The 19,745-nt window shown below is 41.8% G+C and overlaps 1 protein-coding gene and 1 long non-coding RNA gene across 2 annotated transcripts; both read left to right on the top strand.

The window, feature by feature from the left end:
• The first annotated feature begins 5,528 nt into the window (after window positions 1-5,528).
• LOC123061603 (secretory carrier-associated membrane protein 3) lies at window positions 5,529-14,257 on the top strand. The gene is made up of 12 exons (XM_044484775.1): window positions 5,529-5,756; window positions 7,147-7,245; window positions 7,803-7,865; window positions 9,048-9,081; window positions 9,565-9,687; window positions 11,918-11,980; window positions 12,077-12,170; window positions 12,272-12,317; window positions 12,427-12,494; window positions 13,266-13,314; window positions 13,717-13,782; window positions 13,880-14,257. Exons 1-12 carry the CDS (start codon window positions 5,709-5,711, stop codon window positions 13,964-13,966), a joined length of 840 nt encoding a protein of 279 aa, XP_044340710.1. The 5' UTR covers window positions 5,529-5,708; the 3' UTR covers window positions 13,967-14,257.
• Window positions 14,258-16,160: 1,903 nt separating this feature from the next.
• LOC123169301 (uncharacterized) lies at window positions 16,161-17,461 on the top strand. The gene is made up of 4 exons (XR_006484751.1): window positions 16,161-16,217; window positions 16,346-16,369; window positions 17,206-17,251; window positions 17,338-17,461. It is a non-coding gene; the product is annotated as an uncharacterized lncRNA (long non-coding RNA).
• The last annotated feature ends 2,284 nt before the right edge of the window (window positions 17,462-19,745 follow it).

Here is a 19,745-nt window from a genome sequence, read left to right as displayed (position 1 = left end):
TGTTCTTGCTCAGTGGAAAGTGGCGTTCACGACCTGTCCTTTTTTCTTTGCACGACCAAGTTTTGCCATGTTACAATGTTTACAATGTGCACATTGTAACATGGCTGTGTCTGCAGGGTCCTTAGGTCCTTTTCGAGTCAAATATTTTCAAACAAAATGGAAATGAAGATTTGCATTTTGTTGCAAGGATTTTGCGGCAGTACACATGATTTGAGGAGTTTTGACGGGGCAACACGCACGTTGATGATACAGGAACGATATTTCACACGAGACAGGATTTTACCGAGGTTCGGACTCCCTTATTCTAGGGGTAACACTGTTCCTCCTACATGTGTTCGATCTCGTATGAACCATATACAATGTTGTCTCTAGCACTTATTTGTCCAACACTTGTGTACTCATTTGTCTATCGCCGAAGACATGTCTACATTCTGGGGTGTTTCGTCTCATGCCACAACTTGCCACACTTTATCACGCCTAAACTTAGGAAAATTTGATCAAGTTAGATGCGTGTTTAGTTCTAGTGACAACTAAGGCTAAATTTCATGTTTTGACCCTTTTCTGAAACCTATTCGAGATTTGACCCTAGTTTGATTTTTTTTTAAAATCTGACCCTTTTGCTACCGTCAGGGACCATGGCGGTAGGGTATAACAGCCTACCGTCAAGGTCCCTGGTGATAGGGTTGCATTCCCTACCGCCAAAAAACTCCTAAGTATTGAACACAGTGCGTGCTCGTGCCTACCGCCAAGCACCTTGACGGTAGGGTTGTGCAGGCTACCGCCTGCCCGATTGGCGGTAGCAATGTTTCCTACCGCCAAAGTCTCTGGCGGTAGGCTGTTAGACCCTACCACCATGGACTCTGGCGGTAGCAAAAGGGTCAGATCTTAAAAAAAATTCAAACTAGGGTTAAATCTCGAATAGGTTTCAGAAAAGGGTCAAAACACGAAAATTTGCCGACAACTAACACTAAAATCTTTTTATGAGTAGTAAGCCCCACATGTCATAGATACATATATAAAATGTGGCAAGATTCCTTATGAAAATCCAAAGTGTGGCGAAGAATTTGAGCACCTCAAGTAAGGCCATTGTGGCAAAATAAGGTGGCAATATGTTATGAAGATAATCACAATCCAAACAGGCCCAAGCCGACGACAACGAAAGGGTACAAACGGCTGTGGGAGCCACGTTGTATTAGTGCTACCACGATAATGATAGTTACCATGAGATTTTACTACAGTACTCCCTCCGTAAACAAATATAAGAGCGTTTAGATCACTAAAGCAGTGATCTAAACATTTTTATATTTGTTTACAGAGAGAGTACAATGCAATGAAGCTATCTCGATGGCGTTGTTAGGAACGTTTGCTTTTATTGCCCACAATTGACTTGGTCAGATGGAAGCCATGGTGTAAGTTAGTCGGATGGATTTTATGATGTTGGTCCAACCGAACGATCTTCTGGTATGGAACCATTCAAACATACTCGCTTCATTCCATAATTTAGTGCGCCCGAGCTTTTCGAGATTTAAGTTTGATCATAAATTTAATCAACGTGGGTGGGAGTAAACTTTTTCACTTGTGTTTCATGTGAAGCATCCGACATATTTGGGGGCAAGTTCAAGTGGTACCCTGCTGGGTTTGGATGTCCAAATTTAACAATACATCCAGAATATAAGAACGAAATTCAATATTACATCCAAATTTATGTATTTTTGTTGTTAGGGTTTTGTATCCTGCTTGGAAAGGCGAGACGGCGGCGGCTCCCTACAGATGAAATAAGGTTTTCCTTGTCTAGACCCCATCCAAATGGTGTGTCTAGCATCGTTAGAGGGCGTGTGGAGGTGTGTCTTCGATGGATCTCGCATGATTCAATCGGTGGTTGTCTTTGGTGGATCTGCTTGGATCTGGTCTTATTTCATCTACATTCGTGTGTGTCTTTAGGTTGGATTCTTCTGATCTACGTTTCTTTCATCAGCGGCGATTGTTGTTCTGGTGCGATGGTCCTATAGGGCTTTAGCACAACGACTTCCCAACTATCTACGTAACAAGTTTTGTCCGGCTCTGACAGGGGGGGGGGGGGGGGCGATGACAGCGTCGTGCTTTCCGCTCACTTCAGTGCTTGTAGCCGATATGTGGTCTATGGATTTGGATGTAATTTTAATTATTTTTTATGACTACCATGATTAAAGTTGAATAGATCGGAAGTTTCTCGCAAAAAGAAAAGAAAAATATCTTAACTTATAGTGAGTTCAGCACCCTGGATTTACAAAATATAATATAAACTAAAGCCATGAATATGGTAATGTTATGGCCTATGGGTAGCCGTGATGCGACAACATGAGCATTTTGGGACTTAAATCTCTCGATTTTTGGAACAGATCGTGTTTTTCACATTTATTATCAAGTTCCATAGAATGGAGTATTACATATTTATCTAGAGTATTTGAGCTACCTTAACTCATTGTGTACACAAAAATTACGGGTAGCTGAGAGGTGGCTCAAAATCCTAAGGAAGAGGAGGAAGTTAGAGCCAGGGCTCCTCCTCCTCCTCCAAGAAAGAAAGTTAGGGTTCGTGCCTCTCGTAGGCGCCGGCGCAGGTCCGCCTCGTCTCCGACGGCCCTAGGGCCATGGAGGCGTGGTGGATCCTGGCAAGGGCTGGCGGGAGGGCTTCGTTTTTAGTTTTTTTTTCAATCTTGCTAGGGTTTGTGTCCTACTCAAGAAGGTGAGACGGCGGCGGCTTCCTGAAGATGGAATAAAGGTCTCCCCGTCTAGCCCCTGTTCCGGCGGTGCGTCTAGCATCGTTGGTGGGCGTGTGGAGGTGTGTCTCCGGCAGATCTATCTTTGGTGGATTTGCTCGGATCTTGTCGTTGCTCGTCTACGTTCGTGTGTCTTCGGTTTGGATCCTTCCGATCACCGCCGACGGTTGCTGTTCTGGGGTGCTAGTCTTATGGGACCTTAGCACGACGACTTCCCGACTGTCTACTACAATAAGTTGTGCCCGACTCTGGCGATGGAGGGACGATGACGGCGGCGCGCCTTCGGCTCGCTTCGGTGCTTGTAGTCGTTGCTAGGTGGTTTACAAATCTAGATGTAATTTTATTTCTGGTGTTCGTTGTACTGTCATGATTGAAGATGAATAGATTGGAAGTTTTTTCGCAAAAAAATAATCACGGATAGCTTTTTTGTGTACACAAAAATCACCCACCCGCGAAAAAAAAGTACACAAAAATCACAACTCAGAATTACACTTCTCCCGATATATTACAGTGTATTATGCGCACCCTGCACTCTTTATTGCTTGTGGCTTCAACATTATCACTTCTCATCTCCTTCATTTAACATAACTTTGAAAAATCAAGCATGGTTGCTTGGGTAGAATTTGCTTCACCAAATCACCCTTTCAAATAGATTATAAACTTCACAGCATCTCTGAACCCTAGCCACTGCCCTCGATGAAATTTCTTCCATGCGCCTCCGCATAGGCCCCTTCCACCCCTTCGACCGGTGGCCTCATCGACAACAAGAGCAGTGGGGACCCTTTCGTTCGTTCCCCTTTTCTCCTTAGGTTTTGTTTCCCCGACGACATCAACGAGGTGGCGACGACAATGCGCGTGTTGGAATAAGGTCTCTCCGACTTCTCCCTATCTCGACGACGTCTGATCCGGAAGGGCTTGTGAGAATTTGTGTCTCCAGATTTGTTGGCTCTCCTCATATCTTTGAAGTTCGTGTATTCTCCAAGGAGATAGAGCAATTGGCTGGCCATTGGTGCGACGACTTTGACATCTTCTTCTGTGTTGTTCTGCAGCATGGTCCGATTTCCCCAACACTCGGGTACCGGTGGTGATGGATTGTGAGCCTGTTTTTGCGTGGGGTGATGCTCGGACCAATGCTTCTTTAGCGATTTCTAGATCTCGCCTCAAGGGGTGAGTAGTTATTGCAATTTTTAAAGCCTGATATGGCAAAGACGTTTGTAGATGTCCCCCTTCTTTACTTTCAGTGCAATTTTTAATCTTCGGTAGGCGGCGTACAATGGAAGAAAGGAGGAGACTAGTGTATTTTGCAATGTAACTTTATATTGTATTGGTCGGTCCGCGTCCAATTGTCTTTCCAGTGTTACGGCTGTTGTTTCCTTTTAATAACTATCAGATATAAGATGCCCTTTAAGCATCTCTTTGAAAATTAAAAATAAATAAATAGACGAAATTGTTGCACCAAACACCTTGTTCAAATAGATGGAATTGTTGTCTCTCACACGGTACTACGAGAAAGAGAAGGCTCACCCTCTTGTAACCTTCATCCATCCAGGATATTACTCGTGAGGCTAAGAGGGTTTGTCAAGTCATTGTATTGGACAAACTTGCTTATCACAATGGATACAAGTTGTGACTCGACTATGGCTAGACACTCGAGTCTTGCTTGAGATGAGCGATTGCTCACCAGAGCAAGATAGCATATGTAGTGTGTTGGAGAATCATGATCAGAATAAGCAGTGACCATCTTGCGGGTACGGCCCAAGCATGTGCACCTATAATGGTGTTTAGAAATCTTTCATGAAATCATGAAGAGCGTTACAAAAGGCAACCATCACTCCTCCCCTGCACGCACGGTTTGAGTCTATCGCGTACTCGTTTTGAGATCCGAATATAGTAAGCAATAAAAGGATATACGTTTGCATCTGTTTGGGTTCTAACCAAGAGCCACCTTCAAATATTTTGGTCATGACCAAAAATTTGGTTCTTGTTTGAAACATGACCAATTTTCTCGCATGTTATGCGCAAAAAATAAACAAAATTCTGGCATGGAAATGCTCCTTTGTCCACTCTAGTTCTTTTTTTTGCCAATATTGGTCAAATAATGGTCTAGCAAAATCTTTGATAATTTTTTTTACCTAAGCTAAAACCAAACACACCCATATACTCCCTCCGTTTCTAAATATAAGATATTTTAGAGATTACAATATGAACTACATACGGAGCAAAATGAGTGAATCTACACTCTAAAACATGTCTATATACATTCGCATGTAGTCCGTATTGAAATATCTAAAAGAGCTTATATTTAGAAAACAGAGGGAGTAGTCCCTATTAATACTCCATCCGTATCAAAATACTGCACTAAGGTTAATACACTTATTTTCTTTAGTATAAAGTTATATTAAGGTTAAGGCACTTGTTTTGGGACGGAGGGAGTAGCATATTTGACATCCGAATATCTACTCTATTTGCATTCGAAACGCAACAGAATACAACTTGATGAAAACTTGAACTTGTGAAGAACCCAATAGCGTAGGGGCAGGTTGTGTTAAAAAACTTGAACTTGTGAAGAACCCAATAGCGTAGGGGCAGACTGTGTTAAAAAAAAAGCGTAGGGGCAGGCAGAAGGTAGCCCGAGATCTCAGTTGGCTCGCGGGCCGAAAGGGACGCCACACCGCACCGCACCAGCACAGCCCCGCACCGAGCGGCCAGGTTGGCGTCTCGCATTCCGGGGCCCCGCCTGTCAGCCTCGCCGGGCCCCACCCGCCAGCGACCACCTCGCGCGCAGCCACCGCGTCTCCCTTTCCCCGTGTACTGGACTAGACTAGAAAGCAACGCGACTAGAGAGAGAGAGAGAGAGAGAGGGGAGAGGGAGGCACGCCGCACGCACTTGGTCGGTCGCCACCACCACGCCGCCCATCGCCGCCGCCCGTCGGAGAAGGCGCCCGGAGACCCATGGCGGGCCGCAACGGCTTCGAGGATGACGACGTCAACCCCTTCGCCGTGAGTGCTCGCTCTCCTTCCCGTCGGCGCGAGCGCAAGCATAGATCTCGGTTCTCCTTTTTTTCCGCGTCGGCCGTGTTCGTATTCGGGACCGGCATTTCCCGGATCTGAGGCCCCTAGCGTGGGACGGGGACGCGATTTGGGAGATGCGGATTTGTGCGCTTCGGGTTGGCGATTACGCTCTGTCGGCTGTGTCGGCTGATTATTGCTCTGGAAGCGGTAGGTTAGCTCTGGATCTGTGCTCGCGTGGTGAACTAAGGCTGCGCGGTGGGTGATTAGTGGCCTGTGCTAGGTGATTTGAAGCCAGCATGAGCTACAATGTAGTTTGGTTGGGATTTGGTGTCGCAGCAGATTAAAGCAATGTGGTGGCTTTGATATCTGTGACACCCTCTTATATGACTTGGTTTCTTGTTCATTAGTTAATGAGTACTGGCGTGAGGTTGCTGGAGCTTGGTTACCACCATATTGTGCTATGTTCAACATCAGGGACTTGGACATTACGTATGGTGGAATGATGGTAGTGTTTGTCAGGTAGAGGATGAGCCACTTGCTGCCCTTGGGTTCATATTGAGACGTCACTAATTTCAGACCCACTGTTTTTGTGCTCAGTCATTCAAGTGGTTTCTAGAAATTTTCCAATGTGCTACAAGCTACATATGTCGGAACATGGTTAATGTGATATCCAATGTATGGATAGATAGGTATGTTCGTAAGACAAAAATGTATGGATAGGTCATGGATAAAAATCTTAGGTTTGAGATTTCTACATTCTAGGCTCTATGTGGGAGCCAAAGTTGAAGGACTACATGTCGCAAGCTCTTTTGTACCGTCAGATAGGATTATTCATTGATGATGTCATTGAACTGATGTAGAACAAGGCAACGTTTGAGTGTAATCTACTTAAACACACCCCGCTGCGATCACATTAAAAACTATGTGTCTATGCACATGCCCTTGAAAACTTAATGTGCCTATGCACTGCCTGCGAAAGTATGCATTGGCAGGCCATTCTCAGTAACATGCCAAAATATTTTTGTTTTTTCTCGTGCATATTTACTGATTACTGGTTATCTAAATCCGAAACCTGTGTCAAGTTCTAATAATCAAGTAACTGCGCATGCATGCAGGATGCAGCAATTCTTGCACCCACCACCCGTCATTTCTTTTGGGTATTTTTGTATTGTTAGATCTTTCATCTGATTTCCATTGTATGTTATGTTATGTTGATATTCCATACATATTCATTACATAGAAGTACTTAAAATATTGATGTTGAACAGAAGGCTAGTTGTTGGCAAAGGAAATATTATGCTATTATTAAGTTGCTCAGAGACTTCTATTTTTGGAGCTGCCCGTTCCTAATATCTTCCAAATGCTTCATTTTCTACAGGGAGGGAGTGTCCCCCCAGCCTCCAATTCCCGACTCTCACCTCTCTCCCACGAGCCTGCGGGTTTTTATAATGTGGACATTCCTATGGATTCAACTAAGGTAGGTTTAGTTTTGAGAAGTTTTTCTTCACTCAAGAAAATTGTGTCAGCTAGCTTCTTACTCTAATTGGAATTGGATAGATGTTCTCTTCGTCATTGCCATTTATCTATTCCTTATGTATCATCAAGTACTTGTGAGAATTTTTATAAGTCCGATGGTCTGTTTTCCAATTTTGGTGAAAATTATGAGACATCCTAGCATATTTTTTTTTGTATTTTTGCCATTATTTGTTTCATTATCTTTTTAAGAATATACGCATGACCAACCACGTAAAATATTCTCTCGCATATTTTGAAAACAGTTAATGGAAGGGTACTGTAGTAATTCTGTTTGGTCACTTTCTCAATCGTAAGAGATCCATGTGCCAGCTCAAAGTTTGCCTTATAAAATTGACTGAATGGGGTAAAACTGTATACAAAACGTGACAATTATTCCTTTATTTATACTGTTCATGTGTAAAGTTAGTTTTGATTAAGTCAATAAAAAATGTTTGTATTGGTTATCCCTTCTGTAGTTTGTTTATATATTTATATCATGCATGTTATTATCTCATTTAGGATGTGAAGAAAAAGGAAAAAGAGCTCCAAGCGATGGAAGCCGAGCTAAACAAAAGAGAAAAGGTATGCGTGTTACAATTCCTGAGTGATTGGACTGTTCTGCTGCTCTTAGCCAGTTACAGAAATATTGATATGCTACCAGCTTTCTCACAAGTGGTGTCACATCAGATGTAAATCCAGAATCTACAACGTCGCTGTGATTTGTGATTTGGATATGATAACTGGGGCATTGCTTTATTTAGTGTTACAACCAGTGAGTCAATAAAACCTTATTTATGTTGATTTGGGATTTTCAGATCATTAGTGCTGCATATAGTAGCTATCCTAGCCCTAAAATCCCTATAGTGAAGTAGTAATAGGAAATGACAATATGGTAATTTTTTTATGGTGTGCTGGCATGAGTCTACAGAATCTGCGTGTCCTCAACCTACCAAATACTAGTTAAGCAGTTCACTGTAATTGCCACCAGAGCATTGGAATTACTGAACAGGTAGTGTGCATTGACTTAAGAGTAGGAGGTCAAATGGCTACCAGAACTATCTGTTTGGTAGTGATGCAATTTGAGGCCGAGTAATAGGGGCAGAAACATGCATCATCTTGCAGCATATAGTGGCTCTGCTGGAAAATAAAGTGTGCTTTTGCTAGTAGTTCAAACAGGCATGTGAATTTTAATGGGAAAAATAATTTTAGCACTGCATTTTTTTTTCTGATTTCTCATCAATGTAAGATAAATTTGTGCTGTGAGGAAAACAATGCGGCACTCTATCTCAGCACAAATTTATCTTAGATTGATGAAAAATTGCAAACATGTGTAACAATCATTTGTTTTTTTCTTTCTTTCTGATTACCATTTGTCCCAAGAACCCAAGAACAGGTGCAAGAACCATTTCATTTCGACGTGGTTTTGTCCCTTGGTCTTGTTATCTAGATAGGGGAATCTATATCTCAACTTCTTGCTAAATTTGGTTGGTTATGGGCTTATGGCGTCGTATATCCAGTGATGAATGGTCTATACAATTTTGTTTCCCAGTCAAAACGGTGGTTCATCTGGGAGGATCATGTTTCTTGAGCTTATTATTTAATATGTTGAATTTTGACAGTGAGATGTCATAGTATTTTAAATCACAGAAAGATTGTCTCTTTGTAGTGTATTCCATGTATGTGGATACATGTTTTATTTACCATATGAGATGTTCCTTCTCGAACTGCTGATCTGATTCCTCTTTGTTTGTCTCTCTGCCCTAGGAACTGAAAAGGAAGGAAGAGGCTGCGTCGCGAGGTACAACCCGCATTCTTTCCTTTTGCTGAATAGCTTTAATAGTTTTGTTTTGTTCACGTCTCTGGCATAAAAAATTGAAGACAGAACCATGCTTGATGAAAGCAATTTGTGCACCTGGAAGTGTGTACCAAGAAACTGTAGCCTGCCCACTCATTTTGAGAGGAGTTCACAGTGTTTCGGAATTGTTCATAAAAGGGCATCATAGACATTTAGAGTTTAGGACATGGGATGGGACATCAGGGTTATCAGTATGTCACACTGCAACCTGCATGGTTATTGGTAATATTTGCTGACAATGATCCTTTTCTTAGATTGATAATTTAGAATTGGTCATTTCAAGGCTCCAATTTTGGGATGTCCGAAAATAAACAATTGTCATTTCTTCTGGCAAGAGCAAATTTAGTTTTGTACTTTGTATGATTTCCCTAGCAGTATGTTTGCACAATTATACTTCTCCTAATCACTTCTTTGTTTCATTTTCAGCTGGCATTGTCATAGAAGACAAAAACTGGCCACCCTTTTTCCCTCTCATTCATCACAATATTTCAAATGAGATACCCATCCATCTACAAAAAATGCAGTACCTTGCATTTTCATCATTTTTGGGTAAGCTCTGGTAATGTGAAAACTTTGGTGTTTGATATGAATATGTTGTGCTGCCATTACCTTTTCTTTTGCTGGAGTACTTTTGAATATTTTGGGAAATAATTACGTGGTGTTCCACGGAACCTCCAATCCCTTTATTGTAAGGATTACAAGTTTACATCCAGAATCTAATATGGTCTCTCAATAGATTGCAAACCTGGGTTCTCTAGTACAAAGGTTCTGTTGGGTTGTGGCCCACGTTTGCCTGCCAATAATCTGTCTAGCCAAAATTTTGGTCAAGTTTTTTGCTTGCCCATGAGTTGGCCAATATTGGCAAGAACATTGGGGGCATCGGCATGCCCAAAAGTTTTCCCACCATCCAAACAAAGACCAATCTTTTGGTCATGACCAGAAATTTGGTATGGTGCAGTTTGGGCAGTCTAAACATACCTTAATTCTCCCAACACTTCCTCACAAGATTGACATAAAATAACAACCTTGGCCATCTTTTATTTTCTAATACTCTCGAAGAGACCTCTGCCTTTGCTGAGATTTGCCTCCATGCCTTGACCGCACCACCAGTACCAGCCACCATACCCACCATGATTGAGTTTCTGCTGGCGTATCAAGGACTTACGAATACTGGATCGCCATATCAAACTGTGTGCTTCATATGATGCAGAAGCCTGGAGGGTGTTCTCTATTATCACGTGAAGCACCTCCAACAACAGGATCATGTCTCCCACCTATACCAATGCAGTCCTGGCCTCCACCGCCTCTTCCTCAAACCTCCAAAGCCGGGTGCCTACCTCCTCTACTTACATGTCCCAAGCCTTGGGCTCCATCACCTCTCCATTCTCTTGGTCCTCTCGGTTTCGCTGCCTCCGGTTGTACCATCCCCAAGCCTCCACAGCAGGCAGATCAACAAAGCCAAGTAGCTGGACAAGCATGGCTAACGACCAACTAAAAGTACCAGCATAGTTAACAGCACCACAAGTCCACACCATAGATCAGATCAGCCACAGTAGTGTCAGAAGAGCCATTGTAACTTGTAAAGATCAGCCCAGCAACCTGAACTGGAGTCCAACAGCAACATGACAAAAACAGAGACACACAATGCCTCTTGATTCCCGTCGCTCCAAAGCCACAACAAGTTACTACTCCTTTCTCTCACTCCTTTCCTTCTTGCATGACCACAGCCAGATCACATGAGCAGTGAGTAGCCAGTGGTCATATTCAGCGGCGATCTGCCAGTAATACTGATCCTCCTCTTCTTCCAGATCTAATCCGGCTTATCTGAAACACTAGTGATGCAGATAACATTTTCCAATTTCCCTGCAACGGGCAACATAATTGTAACACGTGTCAGTCTCTCTGCGCGGCCTGACCGGACCTGCACAGGTGGCCACTGGAGCCTGGTGGCGCCTGCATGCCTGTTGGAATTGAATCACTCAACTCCCCCTCTTCCTGAGATATGCTTCAAGCACACACGCAGAACTACTACTAGCACTGAGGCTTTGTTGACATCACACACACACACACACACATCACCAGCACTGAAACCCTCCTCTCTCTCACTCTCACTCACACTCTATCGCTATCTGTTATTTCTCACAACTTGCACAAGTACACAAGCTGTTTAGGTGACTTGCTGCCTCACACAGCAAAAGCCATTTTCTTTGTTGATACACTACAAGCTTGTGTTACACAAGATGTACCCTCCTATTTATAGGAGTTCTAGGCTGGTGCTAGTGTTCCTGGCACTACAGTAAGACGGCAGTACAGTAAGGTGGCGCTACAGTACACAGGCAGACAAAACCATTTCCATCACCTTCTTCATGAAGCCAGTCCCTGCCGACCTGCTCATACAGCTCATAGCTAGCTTATCCTGGAGTCTACAGCTAGCTATTACAGCTTCTAATCTTTCTTAATTATTAAGTAACCAAAGAGAGAGGGGTTACAGGACACAAGGATTATCCTAACAATGCCGACTATCATTTTGGACATTTATTAGATCCTAATACAAATTCACTAACAAGTATTTATGTTGCAACTTCCTGTCATATTTTGCACGAATGATGTGATTATGAACATGAGAAGCAAATAAGTTTGAATTCCTCAAATACCTGCAAAGGGATCTACCATCTTCATTTGATTAGTGGACCAAGAGCTAATCTGGTGGAGAAGCAATTTGATATATAGCTTTTTTATGGATTTTGTGTAATTTTTGTAAAATTTGGATCTCATGCAGGAATTGCTCTCTGCCTCTTCTTTAATATCATAGCGACCACAACTGCATGGATTAAGGGAGAAGGTATAGCTAAAGTGTATCTTATTGTGCACATCTGATATAGCAGTTGCTATCACTATATTAACTTCGCGAAACTAATACAAATCTCTGCTTTAACAGGTGTCATGGTTTGGTTGCTTGCCATTATCTACTTCATTTCTGGTGTCCCTGGGGCTTATGTGTTATGGTATCGCCCTCTTTATAATGCGATGAGGTAGGGTATATGCATTGAGAATTTATTGTCTATATGAAAGAAATTCACCTTTCCAAATATGTCATGTGACCATATCTTGTTTATTATAATGCCTGTCGCAGAACTGAGAGTGCTTTGAAGTTTGGGTGGTTTTTCCTATTTTACATGGTAAGATACACTTTACTAGTGGTTTCATGCGGCCACATCTTAGCATTAAATGAAAGGTTCAACCTATCCTCAACTGCACACCCTACTGATCATCTTTGTCCATTTCCAGATTCACATAATCTTCTGCGTGTGGTCAGCTGTGTCTCCCCCATTCCCTTTCAAAGGAAATTCTTTGACGTAAGTCTCATATTCTTTTCTTGTGCACCATGGTTTGCCGTGCGGGCTGTAAGTCAGTAAACGGGTATAGATGTGAGGGGTTATGCATTTCCATGGTCATAGTTTCTGTTTTGTCCGTAAAAGATTATGTGACCTTTTCACAAAAAGTAAGTTGTTTCATTGAATGGTTTGTCTGAAGATGTTGTTAGAAGTTAGAATACACAATTAACAAAGATAATCAATGAACTAGATATATAGATTTAATGTGGAACTCAAATATGGAAAGAAACAGGCACACACCAAACGTGGTTAACTACAAGCAGGGGAGTTTACACTGGCGTCAACACATCCATGCAGCTATAAAGGCTATACATAAGTGGCATGTGAGAAATACGGGAGCAAATCCAAAAATTATATACATGAGCGGCTGTTATATACTAGTTGTCAAGTAACATGTTCCTGAACCGATTGTTTGCCTTTTTGCCTGAGTTGTGGTCAATGTTGACCTCTGCAAAGGATCATGGAAGAAGCATAATTTTTTATCCTGGAACTTAACACACAGGAGTAAAATTTTATACCAGGTACATGGTAAATTGCTAATGCAGACTGAAATTGTTGTGTTTCTTGTCATTCATGTCACTTGTAAGTTTTGCTTGGAATAAATTCTTACCCTCCATGTTATCATATTCAGATTTAGACCTTTCTACCATAACATTTACTCTTTGTTGAGAACGCATTAAAACTTTTATTTTGATCTTATTAACTAAATTACTTTGCTTTTTGATGCTGTAGTGGGATTTTGCCTGCCATTGATGTCATAACCAAGAGCCTTATTGTTGGGGTAAGTCTTCATTACAGGTTTATCCAATTAGCCTGGACTAATTTGTTTATGTAGCCATTTGCCTATATCTACGTCTTACCCAGCCCATGCTCTATATTTTAAACCAATGATTGTGCTGCTTAATTTGTTTATGTAGCAATATGCCCATATCTTCCTCTTACGCAGCCCATGTTCTATGTTTTCCCCAAAGATTGTGCTGCTTGATGCTGCCTCAGTGCCGGCAGAGTCCACTGGCTAGACAAGAAAATCCTTGCATTTTGAAACAGACATAGTGCACTATACCTCACACGCATGAGTATCAGGGGTTTACTTGGTAGATTGCATCTGGAAGTGGTTACTGGGTCTGCCAGTCTTATTTAACCCCTTACTGACATATATTTTTGTGGAATTTTCATTTGGCAGATATTTTACTTTGTTGGATTTGGATTGTTCTGCCTTGAATCACTGCTGAGCATAGGTGTCATTCAGGTGGGTGTGGTTTACCTCTATTTTTTTTGAAGATCTTACATTGCAGCTCATGTTATTCCTGTCTCTTGATCATCGACCTGTCTGACTCAACATGCAGCAAGTGTACATGTACTTCCGTGGAAGTGGAAAATCCCAGGAGTTGAAACAACAGGCAGCACGTGGTGCCCTGAGCTCTGCGTTCTGATGAAGAAAACCAGCAGCCAGAGAGTTGTAGCCAGGGTAGTGAGTGGAAGGAGACAGGATGTGTGCCGATTGGGCAGGGTAGTGCGGATTTGGATCGCTGAAATCATACAGCTATATCTTTTTGCTCTTCTGTTAATACAAATATAAAGGAGCCTTCTCGTGTGGATACTTTAAGGTGGTGTTGTTTCCATTCGTTGACATGGTTTTAGATGTGGTTGATAGCGAGGACCGACTAATATTGTTGGTGGAATATATTTGCATATGTTTGTGTGGGAGTAAAATTACTTGTTCATTTTGGTGGCAGTGTTGATGCAGCCTGCTATGTTTGTCAGGTAAGGCGATTCGCTTGCTCGAGTACCAGAGCATTTCTGTTTTCCATTTCCATTTGATTGGTCAGTGGCTACCTGTTAATTTCAGACAGTTGGATCTTTTGTCATTCTTGGTTAAGATATATCTAGTATGGTCGAACTAAGCTGTTGCATTGCATCCAGTGCCTTTTGTGGCCTTAATCTTATGGTTTGAGTTTCGGTAGGGAGAAAACCTTTTTTATCCAAGCAAACAAACTGTGAGCTTTACTCTCCTGCTGCCTAGTTGCGCTCACTACACTAGGTGCTTGTACCATAGTGTTCAGAGTGTCTTGTAAGCTGATAGGTGAGGATCAATAGATGCAAATAATCCTGTCTTGTCTCTCTAAAGTCATGATTCCATTTAACCGAGTGACATGGAGAGAATGCGCAGACTTTCTCGCACTTCACGTGTTGGAAACCTGACCATGCTTAGCTTGAGCAGCTAGATACCTGAGTGATGAAATCAACGGCTCAACAGTGGGGAGTAATCTGTGCCGAACTCAACTGGCAACGTAGAGCCGCCATGTGATCGGCATCTGCTAGTTCCAACTCTAAATTTCTGATGCATCCCATTCCCTGCCAGAACACGCTATGTGACCATTGGCGCATCCAAAGTGCCTATCAGTATCGCTCTCCTACACTCTGGCATTCTGCCCTAGCAACTAGACGCGATCTTGCTACATGGGGAAGCTAGATATCTAACATATAAAGAGCGCTAGACTACCCGCCCTTCTACCGCATCCGCGCGCGGTAAGCCTCAGGGACCGAACGATCTTTTTACTGTTTCTCTGTTTTGGCTGCTGGCACCAGGTCAACCGTTGGTTTATTTTCACGTCAATAATTGCTTCAGGAGTGGCTGATGAGTGGGGCTGGCTATGTGTGGGGTCAAAGAAACAAAGTGGGTTTCATCCTGTTCCGGGTACGGGAAGTATACAACCCTAGGCGAGCAGCGGTAAAAGGAAAAGCAACGCAGCATCCAGTCCTCATTCGCTCCCTCCTCTCTTTCCCACGCCACCGATTCTCTTTCCTGTCGCCTCCTCCTCTCCGCCCTCTCGCTCGCCGCCGCCGCCGCCATGGCCTCCCCCGCCGCTCATCTCCACCTTCTCCGACGCGCTCTCTTGCTGGCCGTCGCATCTCCTCGGCCCATGGATTTCGGCGCAACGCATCTGGGCCACCACCTCTCCTCTTTTCCTCCTAGATTTCGATCTGGAGCGTGAGAGATAGAGGCGGCCACAAGCGCCGGCGCCGGCACAGGATGATAGATACGCCACCTCTCCTCATCTCGTCCTATATTTGGGTGGTCGAGCCAACGGGGATGAGGGGAGAACCAGTCGGAGCAGGCACAATAATGGCGAACGCGAGCAGCCACAACAGGCGGTAGTGCTGGCGAATCGGTTGTCCATGGTGCTTCAGCCATGAAAGATGCAGAAGAAAAAATCATGTAAGTTCCTCTAATTTTCTTCCACAATTTTTTCCATGGGTATATATAAATACCGCACAAAAGTTAATTTCTTTACTTCTCGACCGCTTCTAATTTTGGGGAAAAGAGAGGGATTTGAGAGAAATAGGCAACATGAAGAGCTTTGTTTTGTCTCTTTGCATTTTTGACCGCATCTAATTTTTGAGAAAAGAGAGAGGAATTTGAGAGAGATAGACAATCTGAAGGGATGTTGTGGCTACATCATCCTTCTTGTAGTCACAAGGGATACTTTTTGTGGTATGATTTCTTTGCAGGTTGATAAAAGCACAGCCACCCACCAGGTTCAGGTTGCTTTTCTTATGAAGATTTGTGTTTCTCTCTTGTTCTGAGGTTCTTCAGTTTTACTTTGTAGGTTGATAAAAGCACACACACTCACCAGGTTCAGGTTGCTGTGAGTGTAGCCATCATGGCTATCCCAGGAGCAGGTTCAGCTTCTGTACATCCATTTTTTCGGCTACTTTGCATCTTTCAGATCTGCAATTACATATGATGTTAGTTCACTTCTTCCATGCAATGGACTGCTACTTCTTCTCAGATGTGTTGGTTTCTGCAGGTCCATTGGTTGCTTCATTTTCAGGTATATGATAGCTCGGGGCATGCTCACCAGTTGTTCCGTTAAAATGACAAAACCGACTGAACTTTATCTCTTATATGTGTTACTAAATACTAGAGGTGATTATTTTCTTTCTAGCGATTACAGTTTTATAAGCATTATGCTTTTTGAGACTTTGAGGTCCGAACTAATTCGTCTACGATGCTGCAGCCGAACTTCAATGCTTCTATATAGATATAATTAGTATTTCTAACAATTTGCATCTCCAAAGCTGCAGCCTATGCTAAAAGTAGTTCTTATAGCCATAGTAGGTGATACATCATTAGAACTAATGTGTGACACTTATTTTGCAACAGCAACATCCAAGTTTTTCAACATTTTACAATCTTACTAATGTGTGCTGCCAAGTTTCTCTATTTTAGATGGTTCTGTCTTTTTACTTCTGAAAATGGGTGTGTGTTCTGTTTAGCTGACTATAATTCGTTGTTGTAGTCGAAGATGTTCCCAGGCTAGCATCTTGTTTAGAATTCTACAATTCACATCAATGCTGAATTTTTTTTGCTACTAAATTTGCATTTTATTTCCAATATTGCGTCTCATTGCACTTTGAAGATACACCGGACTATCAGTGGCGATTTAATTCCGCTTATTTCTTAGCTACAATATTCCATAGAAAAAACATGGACTTGTTTGTTGTATATTTTGCTCTTTGCCTGTCATTTTTGATTAATAGATGAGCTATCACTCATTGTTCCATGACTATCTGGACCACTTCAATTGCTAATTACACCATGACTCATGAATATGATTTATTTCTTGGTCTGACATATCCCCTTCTTCTGTGCTTCATATTTCTTTAGGAGGGACGACATGATGGATGATTTATGTTTGTGGGTGCATGCTGAGGTTGTGATATCCTTACAGATTGTCTTGTTATTCTTATTCTTACTGCTAGATTTCTAAGCTTTGTGGTTCTTATGTCTGTGTTGCAGGTGGGATTTGTGTCCACCGTTGTTCGGATGGAACAGATTGACTGGGTTTTTCGCAGCTTCTCCTTCATAGTCTACACTGGTGAATCTTTTCTCCTCCCTGTTATGTTACTTATGTACACGTTTTCCCCCTTCATTCGTTGAGAGTGAGTGTCGTAGGTAAAAAAAATGCCAACTTGTTTTCTTCTTCGGTTTCAGTTATGAAGTAATGAAGAAATAAGAAATGTGTGTTGTGCTATGCCTACAGGAAAGAGTTTCAATTAGTTGTTTCAGTCTTTGCTTGTACCTTTATGGCCAGTAGGCTTAATTCTTTCGACTTATAAGCTCTCCATTGCTAGGTGCGGAGTTTATAGTTAATTAACTGAAATCAAATACAGAGAGTCGCATGGTCAATTTTTGCTTATTGTAGTTGGTGTGCTATGTTTGGTGTAGTGCATTCTTATCAAGCCATTCTCGTCTAATTGATTCCGTAGTTACATATTGTTTCTTATATGCACTTTTTTCATGTATTTTATTGAGAGAGGTATCCTTTAGAGAACAGAGAGGTAAAAACGCCAGATTATTTTATCAATTAGAGACATGGATGATTTTAGTGAGCTTTAGCTGAAGACAGAAAGTATGATATGATGCAATAGAGTAGCATCCACAAATGTAGAACCAAGACCCGTTAGTCTACCTTCATCTTCCTGGGCCAATTATGTATAAAGAGGCCATCTAAGTATCTCCTTGCAAGGTATGCCTGAACCATGATGTTATCAGGATGGACAAATATGCCATCTATGTATCTCTTTCCATACTATTGAAATTTGAAATAAACCACATATGCCTGATTATGTATAAAGATGCCATATAAATACCAACTTTTATAATGGTTCCAATGCTTGGTTTGCTTTGGCTACTTGCATCAGGGGCGCAAATCAATTTCTAAACCACTCTTACTTGCATAGTTTGAATGCTTTGGTTCACTCTCGCTTTTTGCGCCAGGGCACAACGGGTCATCTATTGTTGTGCATTTTCTTTAGTAACTTGTTTGGTATGCAATTTATGTTCCTGCTTTACATAGCTAAATCAGTATCAAGATTATTGTACTACTGTTTATTCCTTGAAACTTCCGATCTACTAATATGCCTACTTTTGCACAATCCGTTTAATTGAAATTGGTTGTTCATTTGGGGATGAGATGTTCTCTCCTAAATATGTAATTCTCATTTCTGAATGGTAATTTCTGGACCTGTAACTTCTTTGATGCACTACTGCGCTTTTGTCCATAACTAACAATATTGACCACATGCTCTGAGGTTCATAATTCCAAAATTTGAGTGATTAGTGCGCTTTGTATATCCGATGTATCAGGGAACTCTAATATCTGAGTTATATATATGGTTGTCTGGCGGGATTGGTTTTTTCACCTATCTCGCTCCTCAGCTCAAGGTTTTTAAGCTGATACATTTCAACACTCAAGGTGAGCTTCGCCCAATCCTTCTTCCCCTCCCTCTCTCTTTCTGCAACTCTGGAAGCTTGTGCAATGTGCTCTGCTTCCATCTCTTTTTGCATGTACGTGTTTAAAACCATGTACATTTGGCAAAGACCCGTTTGCAGATATGTGGGTTTCCTAAACATGATATTTGCAGATATGAGAAAGAAGAAATAGGACCAAGAAAATTAGTTGCTCATATATTCATGTGTCTTGCGGAGAAGAACCCGAATGGAGAACTTGGTATGCCGAGTAATGTGCAGGTACAGAATTATCATCATAGCAAATAGAATCATCTGAATATTGTTTGGAGGATAACAATTCCTCAAATTGGCTCATTTAATTTAGACCGTACGCCCGGTTATTGTTGTCTTGGTTACTCCATTTGTTCAAACTACAAAATACATATTCTTTTCAGTCATGTATATTCGTACTGGCTTGACTAATTAATGAATTCATCAAATGCCCTTGCTTATGATAGTATCTCTTTGGCATTTTCCTCTGCATGCTTCTTTTCTAGGCTATCTGTCTTTCCATACCCTGCTCTCCTTACTTATTTTATTATTAGTCGAATATAATATCAGATCACCTACCATCATTGTTCTTTATTACAATCTCATAGGTCTGATTAGTTGGGTATTCTTAGCTAGCATTCAAAATGGGATGTTGCACTGCCATTAAATGAGCATAAATATAATGAGAAGGTGCACACAAAGTGGAGGCTTAGATTAATGCTTTAGAGTTTAGCCTGAATATAGCCAATCAGTATTCTTACTAGGCTGCTGTTTAAGTACCTATGCAACAATATCAGAGGGATGCAGCACCTAAAATATGTAGGGTTTGTAAGCTTGGAGCAAGAGTGCAATGGAAAATGTTTACTGTGTTCCATTGAAACAGGTAAGAAAGTAATTTAGTTTGGGTGGATTGATTAGTTATA

This window comes from Triticum aestivum, chromosome 1A (genome assembly GCF_018294505.1).
Source record: "Triticum aestivum cultivar Chinese Spring chromosome 1A, IWGSC CS RefSeq v2.1, whole genome shotgun sequence".
In the NCBI taxonomy this organism is placed as follows: domain Eukaryota; kingdom Viridiplantae; phylum Streptophyta; class Magnoliopsida; order Poales; family Poaceae; genus Triticum; species Triticum aestivum.
This window is presented reverse-complemented; position numbering and strand designations above follow the sequence as displayed.

Bases quoted from the DNA above. Each gene is read 5' to 3' on its own strand.
- LOC123061603 (XM_044484775.1), top strand. From the start codon at position 5,709: ATGGCGGGCCGCAACGGCTTCGAGGATGACGACGTCAACCCCTTCGCC. The intron at 11,981-12,076 runs GTATAGCTAAAG...CTGCTTTAACAG, and splicing joins TGCATGGATTAAGGGAGAAG to GTGTCATGGTTTGGTTGCTT. The intron at 12,318-12,426 runs GTAAGATACACT...GTCCATTTCCAG, and splicing joins GGTTTTTCCTATTTTACATG to ATTCACATAATCTTCTGCGT.